This window comes from Phyllopteryx taeniolatus, chromosome 19, assembly GCF_024500385.1.
Source record: "Phyllopteryx taeniolatus isolate TA_2022b chromosome 19, UOR_Ptae_1.2, whole genome shotgun sequence".
NCBI lineage: Eukaryota > Metazoa > Chordata > Actinopteri > Syngnathiformes > Syngnathidae > Phyllopteryx > Phyllopteryx taeniolatus.
Genome location: NC_084520.1, coordinates 14582902 through 14596378, shown reverse-complemented (window position 1 = coordinate 14596378; position 13477 = coordinate 14582902). Strand labels below are relative to the sequence as shown.

The following is a 13477-nucleotide window of genomic DNA, read 5'->3' as shown; positions in this document are numbered from 1 at the left end:
ATTGGAATCAAATCAGAGAATCTGCGGACCAAAGTTCTAGTCCATAATATGTTTAACCTGAGGCAGTTGGACCAGGCAATCTTTAATGTGTGAGAAGTGATGTTAAAAGGCGCTTTATTCAGACCTCAACTTATGGAGGCATGACAGTTTGTGTCAGGCAGTTCACTTTTCCTTCCAGGTTGTAATATATTTCCAAGTGATTAATGGATTACCATGAAGTTAGAAGTTTATATTACGTAACAATTTCACAGCCGTCCCAAGGATCCTTCAATTTTCATTGGGGTGCCTTATCTGGAGAGTTGATGCAAACCCTGCCAGTTTTGTGTATTCTGGTCCAAAATGGCCACGCCGATTAGCTATGCCAAGAAAGCTTCAAAAGGGATGTATCTTCGTTCAAAAATGGCCTGAAAATTTTGGCTTTTTTTAAGAAATTGGAGCAGAGGTTTGACTTTAACACAGGCGCATACAAAGTGAGGCAGGAAATTGAAACAATGATGAAACCTGAGTGTAATGTTCAAGGCTGTGAGAGCAAAGGAATGACAAACGTCAGTCATTCCTCAAATAACATCTTTGTAAAGTCATGTCTCAGTGAATACATAAAAGTGAGTTGAAATGTGACAACTTCCAACCGCCACAGGGGTCACAAGAAAAACTTCATAGCTGTCACGAAAATATCTTTGATGGCCAGATTTGTTTGGCTATATCGTACAATTAATACACTGTTGAGCCCAATCGTGTCACACAAAAGAACTACACTACACTACAATTTGCTTTTTAAGGAGGCTGACTTGATTCATTGGTCCATGTGACGTTAAGTGCATACAGACGCTGAGTGTGAGTAAGTTAGGGTCATCCTAGTGGAGAGATTTCAAGCCCCACATGTCAAGGAACAACTCAGAAGTGACTAGTGATCATAGTCACAGGTATCACCATTAAAACCGTCTTAGAATTGATCGCTTAGGAACACCATATGCGGTGAAACCAACAAGTAACTGTAGGTACATTATAAATCAAACAATATTGACAATTAGACTGATAGATTACAGAAATATATATTTATGTTCCTTGAAAAATTTAATAAACAATAGTGGTGGTAGAACCGACCCCTGAGGAACACCTCATGAGATTATGTTGACAGTTCCTGTAGATTCCAAACCATCAGAATTAACTAAAAGAACTGCAGTGTTCAATATTAATTTGCACTCATCTTAGAAATATGTAAATTTGTGATATTTACATTCTTATGCTATTAATAAAAAAAAATAAAAAAATCAAACAATGATTGTAGAATTGAGCCCTGAAGAATTCCTCATGTGACTTAACGAAGTAGCTTGGAATTATGACTTATCATACAGTACTAAAAGCAGTACTTCCAATTTTTTTCCTTGACAAATGAACAAAACAATGATGGCCGTAGGATTGAGCTCTGAGGAACGTCAAATGAAACTGAGATAACAGTAGCTGTATATTATAATTTATCAGACTCAAAGGACCTGACAAATGTTTGCACTGATTTAGGATTTTTAGACATTTGTATTACCTCAACAACTACATTTTACTCTTTATGTCAGATGTGCTGTTCTGATTATAATTCAACCTCTCATTATGTATTCCATCACATTTAATTAACAACTGGCTTCACATACAAACATCAGAAGGCAGCGAGTCTAAAACAATAAATAGCAATGGGTAAAAAAAATGCTGGATTAAAGTTGTTCAAAATAATGCAGGGAATTGTTTAATACGTAGCCTCAAAACAAATTAACAGAAAGAAGACAGATAAAATAAATAAATGTGTCTGAACCTCATAAAAGCATCCATCCATCCATTTTCTGAGCCGCTTCTGCTCACTAGGGTCACGGGCGTGCTGGAGCCTATCCCAGCTATCATTGGGCAGGAGGCGGGGTACACCCTGAACTGGTTGCCAGCCAATCGCAGGCACATACAAACAAACAACCATTCGCACTCACATTCACATATACGGGAAATTTAGAGTTGTCAATTAACCTACCATGGATGTTTTTGGGATGTGGGAGGAAACCGGAGTGCCCAGAGAAAACCCACGAAGGCACGGGGAGAACATGCAAACTCCACACAGGCGGGGCCCGGGGATTGAACCCCGGTCCTCAGAACTGTGAGGCCGACGCTCTAAGCTTGGCCACCGTGCCACCTCCTCATAAAAGCAAACAAAAAAATTGGCTTTGCCCTCTGAGCACAAAAGAGGAAATGCTGAGCGTTGTTGTCTTTTTTATTATTATATATTTATATTTTTGTACAATACAAGCAGAACAAAGATGGTTTTGTTTCACAGCAAAGCTGCAGAGCACAATAGGATGCAAAGCGCATTAAAAAAAAAAAAAATGCCATAAGGGAGCTGCATCTCCGGTTAAATTATACATTGAGTTGCTTAGAATTCTATTCGTCTCTGGCAGAATGTGTAAAAGGTTAGGACCACCAGACACATAAATAAGGAATAACGTCTTGCACAATCAGGTTATGCTAATGTCTTTATAGATTGTGCACGGAATTCACATACACTCACACAATTAATGAAGAAAGGTATTCAAATTGTGTTACCTATTTCGGTACACACTTGCAAAGTTTCATTCATGTCTTTATACTACGTTTATATATATATATATATATATGTATATATAAATATATATTTTTTGTTAGGTTTACAATTTGATATAAATTAGGATCGATCAGCTTTGGCATCCGTAGAGGTTGTTATGGCAGCATAAGTGTATACATTTAGTATTTTATAACAAGTACAAGAGCAGGTATTAGGAATATAGTATGAACTGAACATCATCTTATGTTAGTGTTGTGAATGTAAGATAGGTCATTGATTTCACAATGCAGCCAAGGACACCATGTATGGGAATTGAATACGTATATTGTCCTAGGGATCTTGCGTTTGTGTGTGTTGCGTCTGTGTGTGGATTTGTTGCTGGAGGTATTCAATGCCATCTGTTAAATAATGAGTCACCTGCGGAGTCCCTAACAGCAGTGTGTGTTTGTATGCGTGTGTGTGTGTGTCTATCCAAACTGGCCAAAGAAAATGAAGTTTCACTAACGAGTGAGGATAAGTTGAAGATGAATGAATGAATAACTCTCATTATGACAACACAACTCACTTGAATGCAAACAGGAAACGAGAAAAATTGCACTCTATTGTACTTTATAAAAACATACAGCAATTAAATAGAATATAAATGAATTAAAACGTTTCTGCCACATTTTTTGCTTGACTTCAGTGGACATTGAGCTGCTCCTTCTGGTATGCATCGTTTAGGCACCTAGGGGCAGTATAATACAGACTTACAGATATACATAAAGGAGACGGCCACAATTACTCACTAAGCCGCAGTAATATTAGTCGTTCTTTGCAGAGGATAAAGAATGTATGCCTGTGAGTATTGTTATATTACGTTTACATGTTGCTCTACCGTTCGTGTTCAAATATCTGTTGCTTAAATCGTTATAACATCACAACACTGATGCTATTCGTTAGCCCATCTATGGCATTTTATTTCAAGGCACCAGTTCTCTTTTTTTTATGTCAAGAGATTTATTAATTTGTAAAGTTATAATTTGGAGTGGCACATCATACTGAGAGCCGTAATATGTTGCCCCTCTCGTGTTGAAAACATTTACAGTATTTGACATCTTAATTACAAAATAAAACATTAGCGTAATTGAATTTGGAAACACATTTAATTTCTTTATTACATATTGTCATTCCCAGCATTGTAACAACCGTGGGTTATTAAAAATGAAATGACCAAACTATTGGTGAGTAAATAATTTAATCTCCTGGGCGAGGACGTCAACTGTGTTATAACAAACACTGAACGCAACACACGTACACAACTAGTGCAACCAGCCACATAGAAATAATATCAACTAATCAAAATATCTGATGAGAATGACACTGAATATGCGTGGCATGTGTTCAATGAGTGTGTGTGTTTGTCGGGGTTCGCGATGAGGTCAGCCTACAGCCAGATTATTCAACGGTGATTCAACTCTAATTGCACAAACTGATAATAAGAAACGCATTCCGGTACACGGATGGATGTGTCCCACTTCAGGTGATTCATCACGCAATCAGACGAAGAGCTAAGGAACGCGACGAGAGGCACATTAATGCATGTCTAATGAGCGTCCGCATCTCATCATGAATCACAGCGCGCGGACGTTGTGACTATACAACATCAAACGGCATGATCTGAATGCGCTAACGGCGCTCATTCCAATTTTATGACTGGTAAACACAATTGGTAGTAACTGACTCACGCTGTAACCCGTCATAGAAGATCCAGCATTTGCCTATTACACACAACCCACCAACTGTGTGCACTTTTACACAGTGACACAGCGTGCCACAGTCAGGTAATCACATGACGTTAGCACCTGATATGATGTATAAAATACTTGTTCGACAGCAACTATTACTTTCAACACGACAGGGTGGGAGTGTCGCATGTCAAACTTCATTCTTTAATTCGGCCCAGCGAGCATTCACATTGTCAAGCTCCCGTCATTTTTATTACATGAATGTATCTTTTTTTTCTGTAAAACTGGATAATTAAAATGTATTTATTCATTTTTTATTTGTTAATCTCATTCATTTTTGGGTTGATTACTATATTGTAAAAATATATTAATATAAGCTATTTTACATTACATGTGTTTGTTTTATTAATACGTGACTTCTAACTTGTCACAGATGTACGAACAAAGGTTTGCCTACCCCTGATTTAAACTAATCCAATCCTACATTGAGGTTGAACTTTTAACTTTTCGAGATAATCCCGAAAATGGAATGGCTTCTTGCTTGGCTAGAGTTTCACAAAAATGGCTTGGTGCTTGTGTGTTATCCCACTATCCTTGATAACACTGTAGGTAAAAAGAGGAGAAAAATAGGTTTGCATGACAATTTTCTCTTGGCAATCCTACACTATCAGAGCAGCAGAATGTGACCTTCGTGACGAACTAATAAAGAAATAAGGAGCTAATTGCAACATAAAGTGTTAGTTGTTTTGCGTCTACGCTCCTTTACACCTTTTATCATGACTGTCTGGGTACAATACATGACCATCTGCTAGTTTTCTATATCTGTCCGCCCACCTGCAAGTTTGTTTGTCTTATGAGACCATCTCTCATTTGTCGCACCGTCCTAAAATAATATTCTCTCATATACATTGTCTTTAATGTTTAACTGTCTAACCGACCAATGAAAAGTTTCCCGGCCGGTTGAATGCGTTCCCATGGCGACCACTTTTTTTTTTGTTGACTTATGATATAAAAAGTTATCCGTCTTCTTTGATTTCCCATCAGACCGGAACAAGACAGGAGACGTGGATTTTGGGAAAAGGCGAAAAAGAGAGGTTAGATAGAAAAAAAGATAATCCGACCACAGATAAGCGGAAGAAAATGGATGGATGGAGATAAAGAAAGGAGAACTGTGAAGTGGGATGACAGATGAGTCTGAGTTGAATGGGGAAAAGGAAATTCTGACTGAAGACTGGAAATAAAAACGGCAGAGATTGTCATCTGACAGAGAAAAGTAATAGGATGAAACAGAGATTGTTGTTGTTTTTTTCTGATGCAAGCTTGAGGCCATTGCCAAGTTTACCGCAACGCTCAAAATAGTTTATGCATCCACCCTGCCAACCATCCACCCATCCCTTAATCCATCTGTCTGCTTTTGGCCTTCTCTTCATTCTTTCTCCTTTGGGGCAAAAGACCGGGTGAAAACATTCTGACAAAAGCAAAAAATATATAAACAAAACGCAGCATATTGACAGCGAACGGGCCACCTTGTGTCCGCTCGCTCTCTAAACCAATTAAGTTCTTCCAAGTTCCAAGGACACAAGTTAATCTTAGAATAGTTGGGCACTGAGGGCACTGAAGGGTCTGGCTGACGGGGAGGGTGTACGGACATCCCGCAGAAATCTAATCAAATCTGTCAAAGGTGGGCTACAGATGTAAACGGTGGATCAGGCGAAAGAGGTGGCACCTCAGAGACTCAACAACTGTGAAAGCAGACGGAGGCTGCAGCAGCTTCTTCAACCGCAGTCGTCCAGGCTCCCCGGCCGTTGGAACCGATCGGAGGGCTGTCAAGACCATAGGTATCTCGGGGTGCAACAAAACCGCCACGGTAATCAAAGTCCCATGTCCAAATATATCCCCTTGGAATTAACTGGAGACCATCGTCCTCGAAATCGATAGTGTTTTTGTTTTGTAAGAACAATCCTAGAATGGGCGGGCACTGAAAGGCAGACACTAGGAAATTGTGAAGCAGAACCTGTAAAATCAAGTACAAGCAATTACCTGCAGGGTAGAGCTGTTGATGACGCTGTGTGATATTTAGCGCCGCGTCCGAGATACCAGAGCCCGGCCTCTCTTATCTTGAGTGAGTAATGGAAGCCTTGCCCCAAACAGAGACATGTCCCCGTGAGCAGCACGACTAAAGATGCAGAAAGTCTTTATTAGGACAAAGTTTTGGAGGCATTATTCTACTGGACCATTATTAAAACATTGCAGCCTTCCATATGTTACATTAAAACTGGGACATTTATCGAATAAATACGAGGAACGCCTTCTGTATGGCAATAAAGTGTCACAGATGCATTTGTTTTCATAACACAATAAATAAGAATTTAATAGCAGGTTTTGGCTTATTTTTTTTACCAAAAAAAAAAAAAGTTTCAAACTATTTATTCCCGGTCTCAGTTCAAGTTCACTGTCAAACTAAGCAGAAAAAGAATAATTTTTTTCTTTTATTTTGTTTTAGTTTTTTTTTTCTTTTTTACATTTTACAAACAACAACATAGCTTTGCTTTAGACAAATCTGTTTAGCTTAATGCTAACAAAGGATGCAAAATGCCATAGATGGGCTAACTAATAGCAGCAGCATGTTATAACCCTTTAAGCAATGGAAATTTGAACACAAACGGAGGAGCCACACATGCAAATGTAATTTAACAAGACTCATAGGCATATATTATTTATCCTCTGCAAAGAGCGACTAATATTACTGCAGTACTGGAGTGTTGACTGTCTTCATGTCTCTTTCGTCTGTATTATGCTGCCCCCAGGTGGCCAAGGTGCACAGACCAGAAGGAGCAGCACAATGTCCATTGAATTGAATCAAAACGTGGCAAAAACTATAACACGGTAAGGCAAGGTTTTATCATTGACTATTATTTTTTTTCATTGAAAAGGTGGCAAAAATCTGAAGGAAATATTGATAGGGTGCAGATTTGTTTTGCACATTTTGGATCTTAAAAGCGAAAACCACATAGTTGATATTCATGCCGAGGAAATGAATACTTCAGCTGAGTTATTGTTGGAATAAAAATAGTTTGCAAAAGTCTTACACAAGCACATTATTGCTCACGTTTTATCTATTATTTATTTATTTTACTAGGGATTTTAGTTAATGCTGCAAGTTGAACCTGCAGTATTCTGAGGTTTCTTTCTTTTTTTTTTTTTAGCCCACGTGCCATAGTTTCCCCATCTGTCTAACACAGTTTTATAACTCTTTCAATTGTTTCATTTTACATTTGTCACTTACACACCTCCAGGCTTCGGCGGCTGACAGCTAAATTACATTTTTTTGCGAGTAGTTCCACCCTCAGATGACGCGCGACTTCACTTTTACACTGTGATGATATTACCGCTTTAATCCCGCTTATGTTCTCGGTCACACTTCATCAACCAGAATCTTGTCCAGGAGCGGCAATGTAAAACAGAACAAATTAACACGGCTGCAAAAGAAATGAAGCTTCTCTTTTTTTTAAGCCAAAGCCAGTGATGCAAAGAAAGAGAGACAGAATTAATTTGTTGCTTTTTTTGCCCCACATAATGCCACCGTTGCTTGGCTCGGACAGCAATTACATCAATGATCATACGAATGTGTTACAAAAACACCTGCAATTACAGTTTTTGAATGACCAAAACGTTTGTGGGATACTTGAAATGAACTTAGCGCTGTTCTGCATAATGCTGCACGCTGCTTGTTCATTGTGTTGTATTTGTTCTGTGCAGTGTGGGAAATCGGCTCTATATGCAAATGGGCCGTCCTGTTAATAATACACAGTCAATGTACTTTGGAGTCTCATTTCCATACAAGTGCCTTAGATCACATTTTTATATCTCAAGTTGCATTAAAACTTGGGATATGTCAGATGGTACCCATTTTCAATGACTGAAAATTCTTATTTAACTGAAAACCTCCCTTTATACGTGAACAGGATATAGTGTATAACTTCCATAGTATAAATATACCTGTTTGTGAGGCTGTGAGCATGAATTATTTAGCAGCTACATCTAATATAAGACATTATGCAGATGGAAAGAGACAAAGTCCTCTTGAACTCAATACCTGAAATCACAAGGGACTACTAAAACAACATTATAAAAGTGTCCAAATCGCATTAAAAAAAATTAAATAAAAGAAATAAAAGATGCAATCTCTCATACCATGCATTTCCGAGCTATCGGATCAGGATTTGGTATCGGTAGATATTCAAAATCAGCACTCGGTGCAAAAAAAAGATAATAAAAAAATAAAAAATGCTGTCATTAAAAGTTAAAATTGGTTCCTACCCTTTTTATTGACGTGATGGCTTCAAAGAGTAACAAGTGTTTGGATTATGCCATCATGCCAACCCTGCTTCTTTTCTCTGCCCCTTCATCTTTCCCTCAGTGGAACACAAAAGATCAAGATTTTCAGGTTTTATCAATACTTAATTCAACCGTGTGGTTGTCAGGGTTGCACACATTTATTTATGTGAACCGAATGTAGCTTCTGGTCACTGGTTATCCTCTCCTGAAGACCTCTTTGTATTTAAAAAGCAAAAGTTTGATTGTAAAAAAAAAATAAATAAATAAAAATGCTACGGTGCATTTGCGGAAAAAAGGAGGAAACAGCTAAAATGGGAGATTATTTATTTGATCCTCCAAAATCTGTTAAGACTTTCTAATGAGGTGTTAATTTGGCCAAATCAAGATTTGGATCAGCATTATCCCCAATTAACCCGACTGACTCGACTGTAGCGTCTCGCTGAGGGAATCTTGTATTGTTTTTTTTTTTCAAGGAAAATTTCGATTTGAATGGTTGGAGAGCATACACACGGCGCACAACACGTATTAATGATTACTGGTGGCACAAAGATAGAAGTGATAAGAATTTACTAATTGAGTTATTGTTGATTTTGATAAAGCTAACAAATGTAAAGCTAACAAATGTAGTGTAGCTTAAAAACGATCAGGTGACCTATGGGAATCACTTGAACTACACGACTTGACCAGTCATACTGTCAATATAGTGTACCATTTGTTTTGAAAAACAAACAAACAAACAAACAAACAAAGAGAGAGACAAGAGAAGAGAAGACAAGAGAAACATGCAAGGTTTGCTGCTCAAAGACTTCGACGAGGTGTACCGTCATCTGTTTGATGCAGGTAAGCTAGCTCGCCAGGTTAGCTTCACAGTTTAACCCACTAATAGCTGATCAAAGATGAACTAAACTTCGTCAGTTATACATTGAAGTGACACACAATATGGAGACTGGAATCTGGAAACTATATCATTAAAAAATGGAGCTCGCAAGTTTAATATAATGAATTAATATAGATTTGACCTTGTGGGGCTTTTCTCGTAGCAGCGTGTCCGCCATATTGGATGTGGCAGGTCCGCCCGTAAACTAATGCATTGGACTGAACTTCACAAAGCGACAACATACAAATTGCACAAAGTACATGCCTCTCACTCGCCCGTTTGCACGCACGCACACATATTTGGGAAAAACATCGGCACCACAAACACCATGTAGTTTTTAAACCTGATGATTAAATGTTTACTCCCACATACAGTATATTTCAATATTATCAGTAACAGTAACTGTGTTAGATATATTGGTAGCTGTAAACACTCATGCAAATGCTAGAAAAGTATTCTTCTAAATAATAATAATAGTATATATAGTATTTATTTCATACTCTCAAGTTGTTCTTAATGTGTAGAGGTTTAAATGTATTTTTTGTGTTCATTCAATTTTTAGAGGTCTAAATGTACTATTTGTCAGTGAAAAAAAGTACCACGCCAATATATGTAAGATTGGATAACTTGAATTTTTCAACTTTCAACTTGGTTGAACCAGTTCTTGACTCTACTTATTTGGTGGCAACTCGACTTGACTTGCTTGATTCCCCCCCCCCTCCAGTAAATTGGGCCTTGCTTTAGATGTCAATGTATGCTCACTCCAAGATATTTATTGGAACTCGGGTTGAAATTTACTATTAAACTAAACACACAACAATAAGAACTAAACATGTTGTAAATTGACTTAAATACCTGCTTCGTCGTACAAATGCATAGCTTCGTTTCTGGCTTAATGATAACACATAATGCAAAATACCATAGACGGGCAAATGAATAGCAGCGATGGCGCAGTATAAACCTTTAAATAACGAATATTCAAACAGAAACGGCGCAGCAACATATATAGAACGCATATTATTTGTACTCTGCAAGAAATAAGTGGCGTTTATTTACTTGACGGCAGTATCAGGTAGGAAGCCTTTTTTTTATTGTTTTTTGCAAATGTACCGTATTACAATTCTCGTAATGAAAAAAATGTATGTATACATATACATCTAAAAACACAGTAGTTTATGAAGGATCTGTTGGTTTAAAGAAAACATGTCCCAATACTTTTTCATATGGTGTATCACACTTGCACAAAAACATTATATGTGTGTAAAGATGTAAAATGTGTGAATGAAAATTGTCATTGGGTAAAGTCTCCTAAATGTAAACTGGTAAGCGATATAAGATGTCATGTGTGTTTTTCTGGTGTCTGACGGTGGCTGTCATGTGATGCAGCTCAGGTTAGAATTGAGGGGATTAGACCCTGCAACCATTTCTTCTTCTTTAATAGGATTTGTCAGTGAGGGGCAACTTTCAGTGTGTGTGTGTGTGTGTGTGCGTGTGGACAGCGTACAGGCCTGCCATGGTCACATAACTACATGTAATGTCAGTCTGAGGCCCATCAGTATTCTAATCCCTGTATGGTATGTGTGTGTGCGCATTGGTGTGTATAAGTGTGTGTGTGTGTGTGTGTGTGCGCAGAGCTGCCGTTGTGTCATGTCTAGGACTTTCCATGTCATAATCCTCCCGGGATAAACTGTGCGTCTGTCAAATGGAGCCCGTATGTATACTCGTGGGATCCTCTAAGAGCATCAAGCGTCAAAGAATAGACATACTGTATCAAGACGTGTGTGTGTTGTGGAGTTGATGAAAGACCGAAGAATTCTGTTTCTTCACCCCGATCGGCATTCCTTCATGCCGTTTGTCTTCCATGATCAGATGTGTGTTATTGACGCTGAATGTTGTAATTGCCGTACCGTCGTTCATTACTGTCGTGTGCTTGACAAGCTGTTAACAAGTCGTAATCACGGTTTTTTTTTAAAAGACCCAAAAGTGAGGAAGCTCTGCGATGCGTTAGATTCACAGATATGTCAAGAAGACGCTTTGAAATAAAGCGTGATTGATTCTTTGTAAATGTGCAATGATTAGTGAAGTCTGACAGCGCAGATTTCTTTTCCGATCCGATACTTTGTGATATTGAGGTAGCAGTCAAGACACTTGCTGTTTTATAATTCTGGGTGACTCAAATTGAAATAAATCACATAAATGTGACAATAATTGTGCAAGTATGTCAATACCTACATTTTAAAAACATGGATTTTCTACCTCTGTACCTGGATAGTGCCAGGCTACAGCACCAAAGGACTCCGCCAGAGATGCTTGTCTTTCTGTGCTTTCATTTGTCCGTGTTCTCCCTCTTCTGTCCACGTCATCATAAATACTTTCCATTCTGTGTCTTGGTTGAACCTGAAGTTTACCTTTGTATCATTATGTAATCACCCATCCATCCATTTTCAACACCGCTTATCCTGGTTAGGGTCACGGGGTGCCGGAGCCTATCCCAGCTGAGTTCGGGCGAAAGGCGGACTATACCCTGAACTGGTCGCCAGTCAGTCGCAGGGCACATGCAGACACGGACAACCATTCCCACTCACATTCACACCGTTACTGAGTGGGAACTGAACCCACGCTGCCCGCACCAAAGTCACGCGAGTGTACCACTACACCATCAGTAACTCATGTAATTCGAAACATCGTAAATCCAATACAGCAGATTTCTAGTTTATGTACAGTCTCCATGAATGTTTGAGTTGCAGTGAAGTTGACGTCCCGGATGCATAGAAGCAGCTCGTGCACGCAAACCCGAAAACTGAATACTACGGTATATGCATTCTTGTCACTCCCTCTTTGTTATTGACTGTGTGTACAATGTGGGACCTTCCAATTGAGGTTGCGAGTCGAGTCGTGCTTCTCTTCTCCGCACGGCTGATCGATTCGTATTATGCAGCACACCTCTGACTTGTTCAATCTTGTTTGCACTGCTGCAGTTATTATCTCGCTGCTTCTTCACTTCACTTTGTAAAATTCATAGTTTAAAGATCACTCATTGCACTCCTAGAGTCTCCTATTCTTTCTTCGCAAACTACAATTTGGCGTTTACTTCAAAGAGGGATTCTTCATATTTGACATATCTGATGTTTGAAGGCCTTAATAATCCTGAATAAGTCTCCGATTGGACCAGATCATCATCAAAAATGGCAGCTGGCGACTGACCCCCACACACTGAGCGAATTTGATCTACGGAAGCCCGAACAGCGAGCCTGTATAAGCAATTGATGCTGCACATGCAGCATATTGTAGTTTATCACATTTATTAAACCATAAAAAGATAGATTAATAGTTCCGGAAGAAGCGGGTTGCTACAGAGAGTGGACGTGGGCCAGAATAAGAATGTGGCATGTGAATGTGTGCGTATTTGAAAAGAGGCTCGCTGGCTCCATTCACTTCAAGATCCAAGAGCCGTAAGTGATACAATAAATAAAACGATGAGCTGATTAAGCACTGTAATATGCACAAAACAGGCCTACTCCAATTTATCTAACCTAAAAAACATACACAATTTCAATGTTGAGGCGACATAATGCCGCACAGCTCCCGTGGAGTGAGGAAGAGGCAGAGTTTTACGACATTTCTCAGACAGTTCAAGTGTTCAATAGAGTTAATAGATTTGTTCTCAAACTATTTTTCAGACTTTAAATTTGTTCCAATGGGCACAGACCAATAGTATCGATTCCTGAAAATATATGAAATTGACCATATTTGGAGAGAGTGATTTTCTTTTTTTTATGGTGTAAATATACAGATTGCGGCACGGTGTCCGACTGGTTAGAGCGTCAGCCTCACAGTTCTGAGGGCCGGGTTCAATCCCCGGCCCCGCCTGTGTGGAGTTTGCATGTTCTCCCCGTGCCTGCGTGGGTTTTCTCCGGGCACTGCGGTTTCCTCCCACATCCCAAAAACATGCATTAATTG

At 38.9% G+C, this 13477-nt stretch overlaps 2 protein-coding genes across 2 annotated transcripts in view; one reads left to right on the top strand and one right to left on the bottom strand.

Moving 5' to 3' along the window:
* Positions 1 to 13477, bottom strand: part of LOC133469364 (glycylpeptide N-tetradecanoyltransferase 2-like) — a 64402-nt gene that overhangs the window by 25683 nt on the left and 25242 nt on the right. The gene's annotated exons all lie outside the window — the stretch shown is intronic.
* The window catches only part of LOC133469362 (protocadherin-15-like), a 131873-nt gene continuing 127530 nt past the window's right edge, over positions 9135 to 13477 (top strand). The window contains exon 1 of the mRNA XM_061756312.1: positions 9135 to 9480. Within this exon, the coding sequence (XP_061612296.1) occupies positions 9475 to 9480 (6 nt within the window). The 5' untranslated portion in view covers positions 9135 to 9474. The remainder of the gene's footprint in view (positions 9481 to 13477) is intronic.